The sequence below is a fragment of the Aptenodytes patagonicus genome, chromosome 7, assembly GCF_965638725.1.
Source record: "Aptenodytes patagonicus chromosome 7, bAptPat1.pri.cur, whole genome shotgun sequence".
NCBI lineage: Eukaryota > Metazoa > Chordata > Aves > Sphenisciformes > Spheniscidae > Aptenodytes > Aptenodytes patagonicus.
Window position 1 is genome coordinate 21,500,485 of NC_134955.1, and position 19,780 is coordinate 21,520,264.

Below are 19,780 nucleotides of genomic sequence, written 5' to 3' on the forward strand. Positions count from 1 at the left end.
GTGGACCCATGTGGACGTCATGAGGTTCAACAAGGCCAAGTGCAAGGTCCTGCACCTGGGTCGGGGCAACCCCCGGTATCAATACAGGCTGGGGGATAAAGGGATTGAGAGCAGCCCTGCTGAGAAGGACTTGGGGGTACTGGTGGATGAAAAGCTGGACATGAGCCAGCAATGTCTGCTCTCAGCCCAGAAAGCCAATCGTATCCTGGGCTGCATCAGAAGAAGCATGGCCAGCAGGTTAAGAGAGGTGATTCTTCTGCCCCTCTATTCTGCTCTGGTGAGACCCCACCTGGACTACTGCATCCAGCTCTGGAGCCCTCAGCACAGGAAAGACATGGACCTGTTGGAGCAGGTCCAGAGGAGGGTCACAAAAATGATCAGAGGGATGGAACACCTCTCCTATGAGAAAAAGCTGAGAGAGTTGGGGTTGTTCAGCCTAGAGAAGAGAAGGCTTTGGGGAGACCTTATTGCAGCCTGTCAGTACTTAAAGGGGGCTTATAAGAAAGATGGGGACAGACTTTTTAGTAGGGCCTGTTGTGATAGGACAAGGGGTAATGGTTTTAAACTGAAAAAGGGTAGATCCATACAGATATAAGGAAGACATTTTTTATGATGAGGGTGGTGAAACACTGGCACAGGTTGCCCAGAGAGGTGGTAGATGCCCCATTCCTGGAAACATTCAAGGTCAGGTTGGACAGGGCTCTGAGCAACCTGATCTAGTTGAAGGTGTCCCTGCCCACGGCAGGGGCGGGTTGGACTAGATGACCTTTAAAGGTCCCTTCCAACCCAAACTATTCTATGATTCACTTAGGGATTTTTTTGGTGTTACTTCAATACTTATTTCTGTGCTGACTTCTTTAATTTTTGCTATTGCTTTAGATTGCCACAGAAATATTGGCATTGCTTGTAATAAAAGATGGTCCTTCACAAGAAACATAGGGCAAAGGAGCTCTGAGGAGAGGACTCCTACTTTGAGACACTGGAGATGGTAATCTTCTCCCTCCTCTGCAACTGAATTTCCATGTCCCTTCAGAATATTTCCTCTCTTTGATACAGAACTTTGGTGACTAATAAATAGACATAAGGTGCAGCTCCAGTGCCAAGAATAGTTAATTTTACAAGCAGCTTTGCAAAGGTAGCTGTCATGGAGGTTTTAAAGAGAAACTCTTGCTCGTACAGTGCAGGGAAATGTGATGACTGCTGTTCTGGTAGCTGTAGCAGGGAGTGTAGTTGTAACCAGAAAAGCATTCAGAGTCCAAGAATCACCACCAAAAAACCCACTGAAATAATGTTATGTTTTCAGAACTTTTTATGGTGACATGTTTCTCAAGCAGTGTCAGCCCCTCTGTTCCCGAGGTTGCTAGCCAGCAGAAGGCTTTGGGAACAGGCTCTTTACCCTCGCCATCTCACTAACACAGAAAACCCTTAAATGTTGTTTCAAATGATAGCAGCGGGACATTTTTCATACTTTTTTTTAATATTAGTTCTCCTCTTGCAAACCTATGTGAGCCATCTCTCTGCTTAAACTCACTTCTGTGAGGAAGTCTCTGTCCTGTAGCACTCTGATCCTTTGGCTTGCAATGTCTCCAGATTTCCCTGTATTTGAGTTACTGGCATGTGTGTCCTATTTGTCCCTGTTGGAGCAGAAGCTCTTGGCAGATGGGCCCTGGGTATTGCGGAAAAATCTCAAGCACTGGCAAATGCTGGAAGATTGCCATTCTCTGTCTTTTTACTTTTGTAGTCCGACCTAGGTTACTTGCAGCACTTCCATCCCTTAAAATATACCATAACTATTTGACAAAAACATTTTTTTTGTGAGCTCCCAGCCCTGTTTGTGACTGCCATAACCAAACTCTCTGGGTTCATGACACTGGAAATGGCTGCACTGGAAATGCTGGGGTTGCAATTCCAGGTGTGGCACTGGAGCCTTGTCTATACAAGAAAGTTCTCCAGCTTATATATAATATAATATAATATAATATAATATAATATAATGCATAATGTTCTCCAGTTACACCTATAATGCACCTGTGCTCTGTCACATGGCTGCCTAGGCTCTGGAAGAGTAGCTTTCTTTGATATTTAACCTTAACCTTTCCCTGACCACCCTAAGTCTTTCAACCTTTATCAACCCTTAAAGCTTTCCTGATAAGCATAAAGAGTCCTGTATAAAAAATTTAAAGGCACCAAAGTTTGGCTTGCTTTTCATTGGTTTTAGGAGTGTCTTAAAAGTAGCATACAAACCACAGGCTGAAAGATCACTGATTTTAATCTAAACTGAAAAAGTTGCTCCTTTTTGTGTCTGCAGGGAAGATCGTGCTGGTTTAACTGTTCAGTTTGTGTTAGAGTTTATCTGGGGAAGGGGGAGAAAGAAGAGGAAGAAAACTGCCATGTAGACAAAGCTGGGTTGCTGAGATATTTTTCGGAATAATCACTTTGAACAAAATCTTTTATTATCCTTGTGCAATGCCAGGGAAACTGCATGATATAAACAAAGGTATTATTTGTCTTACTGTCACCTTCTCTATGGATAAGGAGGTGGTGATGGTAACACTTTCCCACCATGTCAGGCAGCTTAATGAGTGGCAGTGCAGTGATTTAGTTTTAAACATTAAGTATTATTTAGCACTTAAGAAACCACTTTTTTCAAAGCAGTTGCCTAAAAGCCCCGTGCAGCCTCAGGCCACTATTGGGCTAGCTTGTGCTGAGAAGGATGTTCTAAATGGGCAAGGCAGATAAAGGAAGAGTGGAAATACCACCTGAATGGGACAAAGATGAGCACCTGATGTTGGAGGAGAAACAAAGTGGTGTCTACTGAGTCTGTGATGGATGGACCTGGAGACTAAACCTAGCTTTTCTGAAGCTTGTCCTGGTGAGTCCTTGACTAAACCCATACCTTGCTAAGATTACTTCAGATTTCTCCTCAGGAGGTGTAACCTTAACTATGGCTGTTGTATGTATATGTTTTCCTTAGTGTGTCTATTTTTTGGAGGAGATGAGGAAACCTGTGTCCAGATGATGCTTTCTTCTATAACTTCTGACTCATTCTAGATTACCTGTAAACATTTTCTCTTGTGATACAGGGTGAGAAAGAATAGGGGTCCCTACATATATTTAGTTTGAGACTGCTTCCTGGCTGAAAGCTGGGAGAGGAAGTGTGAAGAAGTGTATTTGAGACACGGGGAAAGGAAAATTATTTTGTCCTATGGCCTTAGAAGTAGAGAAGGAAAATGTTTTGATGCTGTCTTTGTTTCTCACTGTTCACTTTACCTTTCCTTTGCAAAACACCAAAGAACATCCTCAGCCTATCTGGATCTAGTGACTTCATCTTGACTAAACAGTGCTGCCCCAGAGAAATAAAGATGCATGTCTTGGTACTGATATTCATCATAAAATAAACCTGGGTGTCATTTATAAGGCAGTAAATTCACTTTAGGGGCTTCTGCAGTTGTCATTATATGTTAGCTCTGCAGGAGCTCAGACAGCTCTGGCAGCTGGGAGAGAAGGATGCTGTAAACTGGGGCAGGAAGGAGAAATCCAGGAGGAGTAAATGTGCAGAAAACATTTGGAGCATTTCAGTCAAGCCAAGTTTCCCAGCTGTGGTGGGATGGCTAGGTTATCCTGGAGGACATCTCTAGGTGCTCAGATACAGCTGGGCTCTTCGTTTTCCCTCCTATGTCTTTGCATGTCCCTCCTTTCTCCATCAGTGATGGCAATGGCAGAATGCAAGAACTGGCCTGCTTATAGCTTGGCAGGGCAGTGCTGGGCTCCCATTCTGGATTTCTCCCTTTCCTGCTTCCTACAGCCAGGCCGCAAAGTTGCTGCAGCTTCCTTCACACTATACATGGAAAGGATGAAAGTTAGGAAAATTATTCCCCCTGCTCCTTTTATTGTAGGAGAAACTGAGGAAATGCTAGACTGTGACTTGCCCAGGATTACACAAGAAATCTTAGGTGAAATGTGGTATTGGCTCTGTTTTTGCAGTCCTACTTGGGCACTGTGAGCATACAACAGTATGGAAAGGGATCCCACTTTCTTCCGTTAAGAGGGAGGATAGGACCATGGTTTTGCTATCCTGATAAGTTTTTTGGCTTTTTTTAAAAACTGGTTTTTACTTTCTTACAGAAATGTATATATCAGACATTTCAGGAATGTCACAGCTTTGCCTCCCCTGGTTTTGCTGGAGAAATTCTTGCAGGGCTGGAAAACAGGTAGAAGTCAGCTTTCTCAGCACATGGGTGAGACTTCTTTTCAGAGTTGTCCAACTTTAATTTCCTCCAAATTCCCTTACAACATATTAACTGAGTTTAAGACGGCATCTTCTGGGTTGGAGGGATACTGCATTCCTGGCTGCTACTAGATTTGCCATCACTTTAGATCATGATTAATGTCTTTTTAGTGGAGATGTTATGGTCAAAGCCCCAAAGATGCATTCTGGTAAGACTCTCTTCCCTAGTTGCCTGTCTCCATGGCCTGGTCTCTCTCCTCATTTTGTTTTAGCTTTGAGTCTATCACCCAATCTGCTAATTGCGGTAGACCTAGTCAGGAAGGAAAGGAGGTACCAGGCAAGAATATTCCACTCTGAAAATTAACTTTTATACCAGATCTGTGCTATGGCAAAGAACGAACTTCAATGTGGTATAAAACTCTGCGGTTTATGCCTGTGAATAGTCATCCATCGCAGCAAGGTTGGCGTGTGGCTCTGATCAGTCACCAGTGGATCTACCTGGTCTCAATATCTCTTCTTATGGTGGGTACCTTGCTTTGAAAAATGTTCTGTTTTGAAATCTCAGTCCAAATCCTTTGTCAGTCAGTGTCATCTTCATCTCTTTTAGCCTCTTGTATAAAATATTGCTTCTTTCTCTGGTGTGGCTGCTTACATGCTGCTATTTCTTCCTGTTGGTGTAAAATGCTGCCAATCCGAAATTGCCCATGTAGTTTGACGGGGTCAGATAGGGAGATAAACAAGCAACACTTGGATGGAGCAGGGATAGCAGCAGCCATATTACCTCCTAGTATAGGACCTTGGGCCCCAAGATACCAAGTGCTGGGAGTGGCTGCCAGCCAAAAGAGAAGTTGCTGCTCCCCTCCACCAGCCTTATGGGCAGGCTCACCCACCCCACATGGCTTGATGCTGGCTTTGGTGCTATGGGTAAGTCATCTCAGCAACCGGTTCCTGGTCCTGTTAGGGCGAGGGGGAGGACAGGGCAGGGAACCCAATTGCCCTGGTGGCAAGAGGGACTCAGGTGGTGCCATTGATGCCATCACAGGACAGCCTGGCTCTCCATGGAGGCACACAAACCAGTTTTGCATATGGGTGCTGCTCTTCTCCCAAGCTGATGGGGGTTTGGGATATTCATCTCCATGCACTGCCATTCCTCATAGCCTGTTGCAAGTGCAACTGTTTCATGTGCCCTTTCTCTGTCTCTGACTTTAATTATCCTCTTACTGTGATGGCAGGACTACTGGGTAATTTCCACGATGCAGGAGGTCGGACCCATCAAAAGTAAAGTCCAATCACTGTCTTGAACGAAGAAATCTTTCTTCCAGTTATTTGTCTGGTGTCAGGCAGGTTTTTTTTAAACAGATCCAAAACAAAACTCTTATTTAGTTGGTGTTCACACAAAGTTTTGCCATTAATGATTTACAGCAGCCCAGATTTGGGCTCCAGTTTATTACAGACCTATCAAGAAAGACCAACTTCTGGTTTTCCTGTCTTCAAGAAAGTTGAGATTTTTCTAGGTTTTAAATGCCACCTAAAATGAGCCCTCTTTAAAATACATGTTCTTTATACATTAAAGCAGCAGCAAGATAGAGAAGAAAACTTTATTTTCCTTTGCAGGTCAACTTTAAGGTCAGCACTATAAGCCTTTTGTAACCCCTTGAAATTTTTAACTGCTTTCTTAGCTAAGTTGTATACCACTGACTTTAAAAACAACACAAACCACTACACCTTTTCCCATTCTGAGGAAAGGAAGTCTGAGGGGAAGTCTGTAATGGAATAACCAACAGGACCTAAAAAAATTCCTGAATATTTGATCCTGGTATTTGAGATGGGCAGGGGTCCATGGGGCACCAAGAAGAAATCTCAGCTGCTGCTGTAGCACCTACAGCAAGGCAGATAAATTAGTACATGACAACTGGGAGACCCGGAACTCAGTCATCTCTGAAATGAAATGAAACTATTAAACTTAACATCCATTTGTTAAGTACTTGCTTGTGATTTACAGCTCCTGCTCTGAGACTTGCAAAAATGGTTTAAGGGGATGCCAGGCAGACCCTTGTTTTTTCCATCTCTATACAAGGCCATCTATCAACTTTTTTTCCTATTGTAGAATTGGTGTCAGCACAAGGCAAAATGGAGATTCAAATGGAAATTCTTGACTTATGCTGTTTCTTTTTATCCCTGCTAGGGAAGTGGGGGCAGTATCTGACGTGCGAAAGATGCAGAATGTTTCAGTGTGAGCTGTGCTGCTCAGCTCTCTGCAGTCTGTCCCCTGCAATGCAAAGGCCTCATGTCATAGGGCAGAGTTTCTGCCCCTTTCCTAGTGGTGTTTATATGAGCAGGTGGCATGTTTAACAGGGGGAAAAAGGCAACAAAAGATTGTTGTTGGATGCGCTTTTCTTTGGAAAGCAATGTTTTGTAGAAGAGTGGCTTTATAAAACGTTTGTTTTGGTGGGAGGAGGAAAGCAAAAGCGAACCTCCATCTGGGAAGAAAACAACCATCCATTTTCCTGGAGACAGAAAAAGGGGCGGGTATCCCCCACGCTTAACTTCTAAATCCACCAAAGAAAGGTTGCTTTTTGAACACGCAGCAAGCCATCTTCTCCGACCTTCCTGGCTGTCTTTGGAGTAATTGCTCCAGAAAGAACGAGAAAAAATAAAGAAGAAAACCCTGAAATCCCACCTTCTCCCCCTCTCTCCGGCCAGGTGTACCCACGCATGGGGTACGCTGCGGCGGGACGGTGCACCCTCGGCTCCTCCCAGAGCTGCGGATGCGAGCGGAGGATCCCAGCCCCCTCCCTGGCGGCGGCGTGAGGAGGAGGAGGGTCGGTTCCAGCGCCTCCCCCCTTCCCCGCCTCCCTCCTCGCCGAGCGCAGCGCCCCGAGCATGGAGCCTGCTTGAGACGCTCCGTGGGCTCCGGCAGCTGCTGCGGCGGCACAACATGGAGGCGGCGGCCCCGCCGCTCCCGCTGCTGCTGCTGCGGCTCCTGGCCGCCTCGGTGCTGCGGTGCGAGCCGGACTCGGCCGGGGGTAAGCTCGCGCGGGCGTCGCGGGGCCCGGGTCGGCGGGGAGGCGAGCGCCGCTGTCCCTTTTGTTGTCGGACTTCGGCAAACTTTCCCCCGTGCTCCGCCGGGAGGGCTGCGGGGGCCGCGGCGGGGGGGAGGGGGGCGGGAGCGGGACCCTGCGGGGCGGGGGGCGCTGGCCAGACTCCCGCGGGGGGGGGGGGGAAGGACGCGCACATGGACGGGACGGGGCGGGAGGAGAATGGGAGGCTAGATGCGTCGTCTCCCCCCCAACACTATTCCTCCTCGCCCCTCTTTTCTATAAAAGGGGGGCGCAGGAAGAGGGGTCCTCTCCTTCCCCCTTCCTTCGGGACATGTCCCGCCGGGGGGCTGAAGCGGTTTCCCCCCGGGGGTGGCTCAGGTAAACGCATGCAGTTGCAAAAAGAGAGACAAAAGTCGCCCCCCCCCCCGTCCCCACTCCCGTCCTTCCGCGATCCCAGGCAGGGATTTCTCTGGGGTTTGGAGAGGCGGGTGTCGGATGTCGCTCATCAAACTCTTGGCAGGGCTGGGGAGGGGGTGGGGGGAAGGCGAGTGTCGCGTGTCCCCCCCCGCCCCCCCAGCTCCGTTTTAAGGCTGTATGGGGGCGGAGGGGGGTGGCGCTGCGGCGGGAGGAACCGGCCGGCCCGGCTGGAGGCAGCGGCAGGCGGGGGTCGGCCCGGGTCGGGGTGCGGGTGCCCGGCCCGGGTCCAGCCCCGCGGGCGCTGCCGGAGGTGGAGCTAGGCCGCCCCATGCCGGCGGAGCGCTGGGCCCCTCGATAACCCGCGCTCCCTCCCGGGCACGGAGTGTCCCCTTTGCTTTCCCTTTGCAATACCGTTTTTAAGTGAATGCGCTAATTTTTTAAAAGCACAAATAAATGGAGGCTGTGCTCTGCTTGCAGAATCCGTGAGGAGAGGGCCGGGGTCTGTTCCCCATCCTTTCTCCCTGCGCGCTGCTTCGGTCCCGGTTTTGTATCACCAAAGATGAGGAGTTAGGGCTGCATGTGTAAGACTTCTGGTTTGTTGCTGCTGCATCTGGTCTGCCTGAATACATCACCCCGGTGCTTCAGCAAGCTGAAGCCTAGTTGTTGTGATTTCCTAGGTAGTTTAGAAAACTTGTCAGTGTGGCCAAGGCTGTCAGAACATCACCTCAGGGCCTCTTTTATTAGGCCACCCACCTTTTCAAACCGTCTGTAATTATTAGAACTGTCATTTAGAGCAAGAGAACTGACCATTTTCTGCTGGCATCATCGTTCTTTATTTTTAGTTGGAGCTCTATGTCGGTGCGTATTATGTATTGCTTATTCTGTCAGGATTATATGAAAAAGATGCCCTTCACATCTCAGGATGCACCTTCTCCACACTCATTGCCTCAATCTTTTAAAAATGTTTCAGAAAACCTGAAGTGTGGCTTGTTCCTTTCTGAATACTTATGTTTGTGTAAAGATGTTCACATTACTGCTTGACTGAATGAAGCTATGTAGCTTTAGGGGGAAAAAAATGAACTTACAGGAGTCTTAAATGAAGAGACAACAGGCTGATAGTGTTCCCTGAGGGTTTACTTACATTTACTTAACAGACTCTAATAGAAAGAAATATTTTTAAAAAGGGGTAACTCTGTGTTTGGAACTCTTAGGAAAATAAGGGTTCACAATAAAACTAAGAAATAAGTTGTAACTTGGAGTTTGGTTTTCATTCACCTCATTTTAGAGACAGCGATTGTTTTAATACAGTGTATGTTCTGTATCAATAGTCACCTTCCTTAACATGCACGGAAAAACTTCTACAAATGTACCGTTTTTTAGTAATTAGCTAAAGAGTCTTGGTTATAAATCTTAATGACATTGCTTTTGTTCTGCCTACTTACTAGGAAGGTATGTGATTCTTTTGTTAGGTTGATCTGAACGGTACTTTTGAGGACAAGTTCATCTGTCATTTTAGGAGGAGCATGGATGTATGAGAGGCTTTCCATGTTTTTAGTTCCATTCCTGAGAACCGCCACTCTGTAAGCAGATGCCTGACTTTGAGGGACTTTTACCTCTTAAAAGTATTTTGATGTGCTTATCTTACAAATATGTAAATACATCTCTGCAAGATTGGGGATGTGCTGGAACTTCTGTAGTATTAAAGCTTCTAGGAAGTTTGGCATGTTATAATAGATCCTGAATACTTTGGCTGTGAAATAATTTTGCTGTGGAGCTAAGTCCTTGCTCTATATGTGGTGGTGTCAGGAGTGGTTTTATTTATGTGGCTTGAAATATTGATAAACCTGTTTCAGATATGGGTTATACTTGACTCTTCTTTCACTGAGATAAGACAAAATGATCGTTGCATTTGGTGCTTCCTTGAAGGGAGGAATCTCTTGCCTGTGCAAAGTATTCAGGCAAGATGGTTAGGACAACAGCATGTTTTTGTCTGAAAATATTATAAGTTCTGACTGTTTAATACTGCACAGTGGGTGTTTTATGTGGGGCTCTTAAAACCGGGAAGTAGTTGAGGTAATTCTTGTTTAAGTTCTTGTTTAAAAATTATCTCAAGCATGAATTATTTTTACTTAAATTCACAAAAGCTTGGTTAGCTGTTGCTTGTCGTGTACTAGAACATTTCCCAAAATTGTGAAACTGTATCTTAGTTTTCTTTAATGGAACGACTATTTGCCTGATATTAAGAAACACAAGATAAAGACAGGTGAACAGAGAAGTGTGACAGGATGGTTAGAAAGTTTGAAACTAGGGATGCAGCATGTAATAAAAAATGCATTTGAGCACAACCCTAAAATGGCTTTTAATTCATACTGTTTTTCCTGAGATAAACTAAACCTAATGAAACCTATCACTATGTTTAAATGTAGAATGTAGCAGGAAAGAACACTTGCTAATTTTATGACAGGGAAATGTGCTATGTAGGAGTCTTCAACTGTATTTCAGTGCCATTTCAGTCAGTCTGTCATTGATTTAGGGGGCTATTTTCCTAGTAACTACTACTAGCATGATGTGAGGGTCTGTCACAAATTTTGGTCATAAATCCTCTTGAAATAGTGAGGAAATACTGAAACTCCAGACTGACTCTGAAGTTTAAGTTAATACTTTCAAAGCACTGAATCGTCTCTCTCCAGACAAAGGATAACGGCTTTAACTGTCTTTTTGGTATGGTTTGTGAATTCCTTTGTTACTATTTCATTTTAAATTAAATTAATTTCTTTTAAAACTCATTTTAAAGCATCTCTAGATGCTTTAAAATTACTCATACTGTAGATGTGTCTGTAATACATAAATCAGCATGACACACAAAGTCAATACTTTAGAAGAGTGTGAATGTATTTCATCAATAGCCTGGTGTAAATTCCACCATTGCCTCTTGCTATTTTTGAACCTTTTTTTTTAATCTGAGCTGCTTTAACCTTTATCTTAAGAATTTTTTTTTACTTGTTTATAATGTAGTCGTTAGTAAAATAGGCCATGGGTTTTGTTCCAGCTGTAAATTTTCTCAGTCCTCCCTGTTTCTTGAATAAGGCAAGCCAAGGTAACTTTTTAGCAAACACAGAGATTGTTTCTGGGAACTAGTTATCCTTTATTGTTATGGTCAGGTCTGGCAGCATAACAACAAATAAAGGTTACAAAACCTCTCCTAGAATATAGATGCACATGACTGATAAAGAGTGTCTAATGTAACTTTGCTTCTAGTTAAAATTTAGCCAGCAATGTAGAGTTAAAAGTAGTTGTCTCTTTGTCAAAGCAGAAATAAAAGAAATTTGTGATGCTCAGAAATAGCTTTAATGGCAAGGTTTAGTTTCATGTTAGATCAGTATTTTTTTGTGAACACATTGTATTGTATGAAACCAACCTGCCATCTTGAGGTCAAGAACAATAATTAGGTTTAAATTGCTTGTTAGAAAGAAGCTATTGTAGGTAACTTTATCACTCTTCATTCTAAGAAATCCTCTTAATTTTTCCTTACATCTTTGACCCAAGAGCTATTAAACATTCAAAATGTTTGGCTTTTGTAAGTTCAGAATTTCTCATGGGAGTTGATATGGCTGAAAAAATCACAGCAGTGAGAACACTTGAAGGAAATAGTTGTTATTTTCTGCTCAAGACCTTTGTGAAGAACTCAAGTAGGTATCAACCTGAGCCTCCAGGGAAGAACGACAGCAGAATAAGCATCCCCCCAGTTTACGGCACAGGCCAGCAATGATGCAATTCTACTGTGCGCAATGGAGTCAGCATTTTGTGTAGAGATTTTGAGGCATGTGGATTGTTTTTCTTTTTTGCTATATTGCTTTCCAACAGGACGTGTCCAACAACATTGCAAGTTCACTTAGGGCAGGAACAAATAATTAGGATATTGGCTGGGGACGCTGGCTGGCCAAAGCCACATGCTGTTTGGACACTTGGGACTTTCTGAAGAAGTCAAAGATGTGCCATCTCCTGACAGCCCACAGCTGACTTCTGAACTGGAAAGAATACTTCTGGAGAGTCCTCCCCCATTAAGTTACGCCATGGAAAGTCTCATGATAGAGTCAAAGGATATTTTGAGCAGTTCTTAAGATTTTGGGTGATTGTTGTGGTGAGAGGAGGAGAGAAAATGGGAAGTATGTCCCACAAAGTGTTGTTCAGTATAGTTGTTTGTTAGGAGTTTATGGGCCAACAATTCTTTCGGTTCCTTCTCTCTTGGAAAAATCAGAATGTGGAGCTCACCAGCGTTTCATCTTTGTAGTTTCTGTTTAGTAAAGATTGAAAATATCTGTTAAGCCACAAAATTCTACTGTAAAGCTTCAAAGAGTGTAAAGAATGGGTGATGGGTTGGTAAGGGTGTTGAGGGTCCATGTAATAAACAAGATTTTTAATTTAGCTGTTGTTTCCTTTACTCTTGCTTGACTCATGCTTTGCCTGCCAGCATAGGCAGATGTAAGGTGTCATTTTGTATTGATGTTAAATCCATGGGTGACTTTTGCAAGGACACCAGTAAATTGACACATGCTTAATTTAAATTGGTTCGTTTGCTCTGGATGATAAAAGGGTTAAAGCAACTGAAACTGCTTTTAAACCAATAAATACTTTATATGAGTGTTTTGTGTTAGATTAGCTTAATGGGGACAGTCTGCTGGGAGAAGGAGTTTCTTGACTGTGAATCAGCTACAGAATTGTCTTCATTTCACAGTACGAAGGTTTATTGCTATTGCAATAAACAACACTGACAGCAGATGCAATAGTAAGTTCCTGGTGCGATTGTCAATGGTCTGAGAACCTCAAGTGTTGGCATATGTATTTAAAAATGTCCCTGCTTAATAATATACTAGCTGTTGAATACTGTTTGGCACTTTGGCTTTCTGAAGTGCTGTATGAGCGTTAGCTAATTCTGAATATTCTGCTAACACAGAATCTATTATTTATCTTTTATACATAAGGAAATTGAGCTTCCCCAGTTTAAGTTGACTTCCTTTAACCAGTAATAAAAGTCTTTGTGGCAGGCAGAATTAAGGTTTTTGAACTCTGGTCTTCCTGTTGAGACTATAGAGGTAAAATGGGTAATTGTTCAATAAAACTATAAAGTGTGCTGTTCCTGAGCTATGGTGAAAAATTATGCAACTGGAGAAATTAAGTTGCAAGTGTGTTAGGTTATAACTCTCCCCTCTACTATGAAAAGCGGAAAGATGGAAATTATATTTCTGTCTTTGGTGTGGTTACACAAAGGCCTTGATTTTCATTTTTTTCTCATGGATTCTTGTTAAAGGGCACGTGGTGTCCTGTGAAAGTGTGGTGCTCTTAATTTGGTGGTTCTGTCCTTCTTACAGGACCCCTGTTGGCTTAAGTTTTGTCTGAGAGGGAGATGAATGATTGAGTTACTTACCTTGACATCTCTTCATCTGGCTCAGGATTTGACAACATTTTGTGATGATGATTCCAGATGTTCTCTGTTGCCCTTTCTTTAGGTTGCCTTGAGTATATATTGACTTTAATTTCACCATGTTGTTGCATTAAATATGATTCATTAAACATTTATTAATACTTCTTTTTGGAAGTGGCTTGTTACACATGATAGTAAAGGTGATAAATTAGCCCTGGGGGACTCTTGATCCTCAGCCTGCAAGAATTAGATTGGAGGTGGCAGTAAGTGAAGACAGAAGCTTGACCTCTTCTTTCTGCAGTGTGTAAGAGTAAAAAAAAAATCCAGAGCAAGTGAGCAAGTGTTGTCTGCTTCGTGTTTCTAAACCTCTTGGTGGATGAGGAGGAGCTGTGGATTGAGTGGACCTGCTTAGTGAATTTCTTGGCTTTTGGGTTTGGGAATCAAATAGTATTACTAGAATGTGATTTTGTAAATGTTCTTTTTCTTTTCTGCTGTTCAGTGCTGGTTTTAACTAAATCAAAAGGAAAAGGAGTGGAGGATCTGAGAAAACATGATGAAAGTGTACTGTGCTGCTATAATCTATGGGTTATTGATATGTCATTTGAGAACTTTTGTGGAATACTGTATGTACTTGTGGCTTAAGCCATATACTCCAGGTTTTGAATTAGGCACAGATTATGCCTAACAGCAGTAATGCACTTAAATCCTTGTCAATAACTTCAGCATGCCTTCTGTGGAAATTTCAGTTTTACTTGGATTCCAGATTCATGGATGCTTTGTTCAGTCCTTGTACTTTTCATTCATTTTGCATGAACACATTCTTCTCTGTTCTTCAAAATTAAAATTGTCCTAGCTGGACTTCAGAAGGCAAAAAAAAAAAACGTGTTTAGAAGACCAGAAGTGTAATTAAATTTTTTTTTTTAATGCAAACCTTCACACTATAGAGTATGGCTGTCAAGAAAGTGAAGTTGCTTTCTTTTATACCTCTATAAATTGAGAGGGAGACATACCCCTAAGCCTGCCCGGTGTACTTGTCTTTATATGAATTAAAAAAGCAAAAGCACAGAATGCCTAAGTGACAATGTATCTTGTGGATCAACCAAAACAAAATGCTTTCGTGAGACATATATCGAATTAGCCAGTGCATAGGATGTCCTGAACTACAGCTGTACTTTGTTATGCCACACTTCTGCCATTCTCTTTTCCCTAGCTAATTCTTAAATAAAGATTTCGGTTTGGCCTTGCTGTAAGAGATGAAATGCTTTTTCAGTGGACTCACTATGACAGTGGTGGTCACAAGTACTCCATTTTTATTTCGTACGTGCTCCTGAAGTGAAGAGCTGGGTTGTGCATGGTGTAGGTAAGTGTTCTGCAGGTTTCCCACCATAACACGTCTCTGGGAGCTTTCTGGAGTAGCTGGCTTATGCCACCTGAAGCTTTATTACTTTTTTCTTTTTTCTTGTTTCTCAGACTTCCTAAATAACATACTTTTTATGTCTGGCTCTTCAGGTAAGACTGAAGGGTATTTTTTGTGATATTGAGTGAGTGGTCTGCCAGCTACTTCGTTGTTGAGGTTTTGCTCTTTCTTGCACCCTGTGGGGTGCTTGGGCACTTTGTCATGTCCTTTTTCATCAGCCCATCATTTCTAGGATGCTACGTAAGCCATGGCATATTCCTATGTAACCAGACTTTGTCTGAAGAGGCTGTTGAGGGTTGAAATCTCAGTGTGTCAAATTTTGGAAAGTCTTCTAAGCTAATTTCTCTAGCTTTAGTTTTAGAAGTGGTGCATACTTGATATTTGAGGAGATGTGAAAGGCCTTATGTCTTTGTTATTATTATTGTTCAAGGATTATTTCCAAATAATTGGTAAGGGACAGTTTCTACGAGTTTTTGTGCAGATATAAAAATAAGGGTTTTTGGGGCAAAGAATGATTACTTTAAAAGGACAATCACAAAGCTGTGGCATTTGGAATAACCTAGGAAATGTTGCTGCTGTGTATCTGTCTTCAAATACTGTTTTTAGTTCAATCACTTAGACTAGTGTCTTTGATGGTGATGCCATGAAAATATATTCTGAAATAGAAGTATATTTGTTTTACATTTCATTATGGACGAAGAGTAAAAGCAAGAGTTTGGCTCTTGGATAACAAGCTGTCTCTGCTGATTGAATAATTCAAGAAGGAGAAGGAATGAAAGGTTATGAGGTTTATTCTCTGATGTGTAACTATAGGCAATGTCTGTATAACATACTTAGTATTCTTTCTTGGCACTTGTACCTTAATACAAAAGCCAGAATGCTGTTTCTTGAACTTCTCAAAGAAGCAGAACTTAAAAACCAAAAACCTAATACTTTGTTTTATAAAAGGTGTCACCTTTGACCACTGAATCATAAATTAGCCAGTGTTAGATGTGTATTGATCACTACGTATATTGTGCATATAGTTTAAAGGAGCTTTGGAGGCTTTAGTTTGCGTGATTTGTTATTTCAAATGAAGTGTGGCTTAGTTATGAATTCTGTCCCATTTAAGGAAGGTCACTCATGGCTACCAAGTTTACTATTTTCTCTGTCACACTTTGTTTTCATTTCAGTCATTGAAAATTTTCTGGTTCTAGAACAATTGAGAAGCTCAGAATAGAGTTGCCTGCCCTATAGGAATGAATTTTGACATAAAATATGATATAAATGATATAAATAGTTTTTCTCTTTCTTTGGATTTTTCTCTGATTGCTTCCCCTGCTTGAGAGTTGGCAGCTTGAAGTATGATGTGTTTAAACATTCCCCCCCCCCCGAGAGGAAAATGTTTTAGCCTCAGAAATCTGTGTTGGTGACTTATGGATGTGTCTTTCGCAAAAGATATGAAAGCAAATTAAACTGCTATATTAGTATTCGTGTTCTCAAGTTAGAGCCAAGAGGATGAAAATGCGCATGGGTAGCATTTTCCACTTAGAAGGTCTGCCCAGGTGTGGATGATGTGTTTAAAAAAAAAAAGTCTATACATGATCTGCATCTTCAATAGCTGAGTAAAAGAAATCTGTAGTTATGGAGAATTTTTGTCTGGGTTTTAACAGCATGTTTTTTACTGTCTGGATAAAGTTGACTATTACTTACCCATGTTCTAGAACTCAAGTTTGCAGGTGTTCAAGTGCTAGAAAGTGTATAACTCAGAATGAGTTACACATCTGGACTTACTTAGGCAAGCTGCATAGTGAGAGTTAGGTAGGGTGTGGCTAATGCAGGCAAAACTATAGTGAAGCCTCAATAAATTGAACGTGTATCATTTGCAAGTCTTTCCCTTTTACCTGCCCCCCAAACCTGTATGAACCTGGATTTTCATCTCATCTAATCTTTCTTCAACACCCACCCCACCCTGAGCCACAAAACCCCACTACACTTGATGTCAGCTGTGACTTTGGAATCTGTGCACAGGAGAAGGTTTTCTATGATGTCATTAAAAAGGTGCATTTTTCAATTGCAAAAGTCAGATACGGTGACTACTAGAAGGAACCATGCACCCTGTAAAGAGTCAGGGAATATTCCTGGGGACTTTTTTTGAACAGAGTAAATCAACTCTTAAGGGAGCTCAAAACTTAGCTTCTGTGAACATTCTACCTAATGGTAAAATTGGGAGAAATGCACACACACCAGCAAAAATTTAAGCAAGCGTTGGATGATATTTGCAGTAAATAAACCATTATCTGCAGGTGTTCTGTAAGAGTTGCAGATGAATAATTGAAGTGAGCTCTGTAGCTTGCGTGCAGAACTAATCCATACTATTTGAACTTCGAATGGTGTGCTTGACACTTAGTAAGTATATTAACAGTCTGCTGCTAGATCTTATTTGCCTAATAAACTTTGACAAACAAGTTATACAGATGGATAATATTTTCAGAGGAATTGCTGTCTGTTCACAGCCAGTTTGTGGCCAAAAATGTGATACAGGTTGTAATTAATTTTATTTCTGAAATGTTTTCATGGCTGTGGTCATTCCACTCGTAGTTACCATCACATCTGACTGCATCTGAAAAATGAAATGCTCAGCTAGGAAGATTTTTAATTTAAATTTAAAGGGCAGAGAGCTGGCCATGGAGTTATCCTGGCTACTTTTGAACTTCCCTTCCTCTATCAAAGCAACAGAAAACAACATGTTTGTCAGGATTGGGGGGTGGTAATTCTTCTACTTGAAGGAATCCTGGATGATTGTGACAAAATCCCTGTGTTAGATGCCTGTTAATGCTGAGGTCATTCTGCTGTTTGCAAATTTTAGTGTTTTAAAGAGCCTTCAAGGCATTTGTGGAAAGTGAAGCCATTTTGCATGAGCCAGAGAACTGGAAAATGCCTGGATTTTACTTAGTGATTGGTAGTTACTCAGAGTTTAAACGTGCTACCAGACCACTCAGTTCCCCTGAGCAGAGACAGATTTGCTCGTAGTTCACAGAAGTGCTGACCTAGGCAGAAGTATCTCTTACAAGGTCCTGGCTAGTGTTTGCTGAAATACGTACATGTGGAAGGGTGTGAGATACTTGAAAGGGGGGCTGTATTCCACATATGTATATGTGTGAGTGTGTATATAATATGTATATATGTTCTTATGTGCTTAAACACTTGGCTAACCAGTTTCCCCTGCTCTGTTTTTTTCCTTTCATTCTAATGGTTGTGTTATTGAATAACCTTCCGTTTCTGAAAAAAAATACCCCTGCTTTTTATGTAGACTTTAACTCCTGATGTTAGATCTTGATACATAATTTTAAGGAGGAAAGTTTCACGGTTGCTAGGTATGGGACTGGAATTTGGTATACCTGGATTTGTTTTTGGTGGTATTACTGAAGCATGCCCTTAAGTCTGTAAACTCCAACTTTTCATCTGAGAAAAGGTGACAATGATACATAAATGGTCTCTCTGAATGCATCTTGGAGTGTTTTACGCAAGCAGCACCTCAGAGTAATCTTTTCCTATACATATGCTTTATAAATAACCTTCTAGTAATGAACCTGCTTTGTTTGACGCCATTGTATTACTCTCTGACTGGTGTTTCATTAGAGAGAAATGAAGCTGCAAACTAACAGAATGGTAGGTAAAGTATCCCTGAAAAGGTAGGGCGATGTGTATTTTATTAATCAAAATTGTATGCCTGATCAATTTTGTGCACCTAAATCTTTGATCTTGCATAACCACTTTCCATACCTTTTGCAGTCGTTGTTTTACAATTTCTGCATGTTGTATCCTTCTCCTCTGTTGGCAGTATTTCTTCTCAGCTTGAAAGCTCTTCTAGGCAGGGATCTTGTGTATTGTTTTTCCTTTTACCTGCTTGCTTTGTGTTGTGGTTCCCCCCCCCCCACTGTCTGAAGAACCACGATTGCTAAAGGCTGGAATGTCTGTAGGTGGGTAATTAAAAACAGTAGTCAAGAGAGCTTTTGGAAACTTGTTGGGTTACTTCTCTAAGTAGGATGATGAGGCAGCATCATTGAATGGAAGGGAAAAAAAAAAAAACAAACCAACCAAAAAAACAACGCCAAACCTCCAAACCACCCTCCTGTTTCTGGCAGTTTGAAGAGGCTGTCTGCTGTCCCCTTAGCATGTGGCTCTACTAACATTGTCTGCCCATGACAGAATTGGTAAAACTGGAGAAGCTCCAACTTAGCCTGTGTTTGAGGATTGCTGCTTGGCATTCAGCCTAGTGCACAATGGAGAGAAGATGAGCAGGTAGAAGTACTTTAAGCTTGTGACCTCTGTTCCATATTATCTCTCAACTTGCATGATCCAAATTAAGGTCTTCATTGTTATCTGCAAAAGATTTAAGCGATCTAGGATTCATTTACCTTGGGGATTACCGCCTTGACACATCCAGCCCTTCTCCATTCTGCTACAGTAATTACAGCTCATGGAAAATAGCTCTGGTTGCTGATCCCCAGGGTGTGGAACTCCTGGCATCTGGAGATAGAGCACATCTGGCGCTGGTCCTCAGAGGCAGAATTCAGCCAGCCCAAAGCTTATTGCATGTGGGGAATGATGCAAGTGACTTGTTTTCTCTGAACAATGGCTATGGGATCTTTGTAAGCATTGGCCTCTCGCCTGGTTATTCTGAGTTGGTTTTTTTGTTGTGTTTGTTTTTTTTTTTTTTTCCTGAGGAAGTCTGTGTGCAGTGAGGGAGGATGTGGAGTACTCTTAAGTTCTTGATACAGCTGACTCAGTCCTCCAAGCCATACTTGCTTCTTGACACTGGTGCTCTTACATATGCAAAATGCATGTGTAAAAGCTGCTGTGCCCATCCAGAAGGCACTTGGTAGACACAGGTAAAGATTCTGGCGTGCTTTTTTTGTGCTTTTCTGATTCCTAGGATTCTGTGGAGTAAATGTTGCAGGAACACAGAACAAAGTTTCCTTTTTAAAGGAGATGTACTGCAGTGCCCAACTTTGAGGAATGTTCTTGGGACCTGTTAGTATCACCTTCCTTGTACAGATTATAAGGCTTTTGTAGGGTAACAAAACTTGCTTTGTTTGAGATAGAATATGAATTCAAAACCTAACAGCTATTCCACAATTACTTCCCCAAGGGTGCTTATATTTTGGAGTGGTTTCCCAAGAAGATCTGTTCTGGAATACTTTATTATAGACCTTTCTCCGTCTTAGCCTTGGAGCTCATTTCGTACTGTAGGGATTGGGACTGTGTAACGG

General features: G+C 42.2%; 1 protein-coding gene across 3 annotated transcripts in view; it reads left to right on the forward strand.

Moving 5' to 3' along the window:
* The first annotated feature begins 7,120 nt into the window (after positions 1 to 7,120).
* LRP5 (LDL receptor related protein 5) overlaps positions 7,121 to 19,780 on the forward strand; it is a 161,145-nt gene continuing 148,485 nt past the window's right edge. For all 3 annotated transcript variants that reach the window (XM_076344307.1, XM_076344308.1, XM_076344309.1), the window contains exon 1: positions 7,121 to 7,254. In XM_076344307.1, coding sequence (XP_076200422.1) covers positions 7,167 to 7,254 — 88 coding nt within the window. In that variant the 5' untranslated portion in view covers positions 7,121 to 7,166. The remainder of the gene's footprint in view (positions 7,255 to 19,780) is intronic.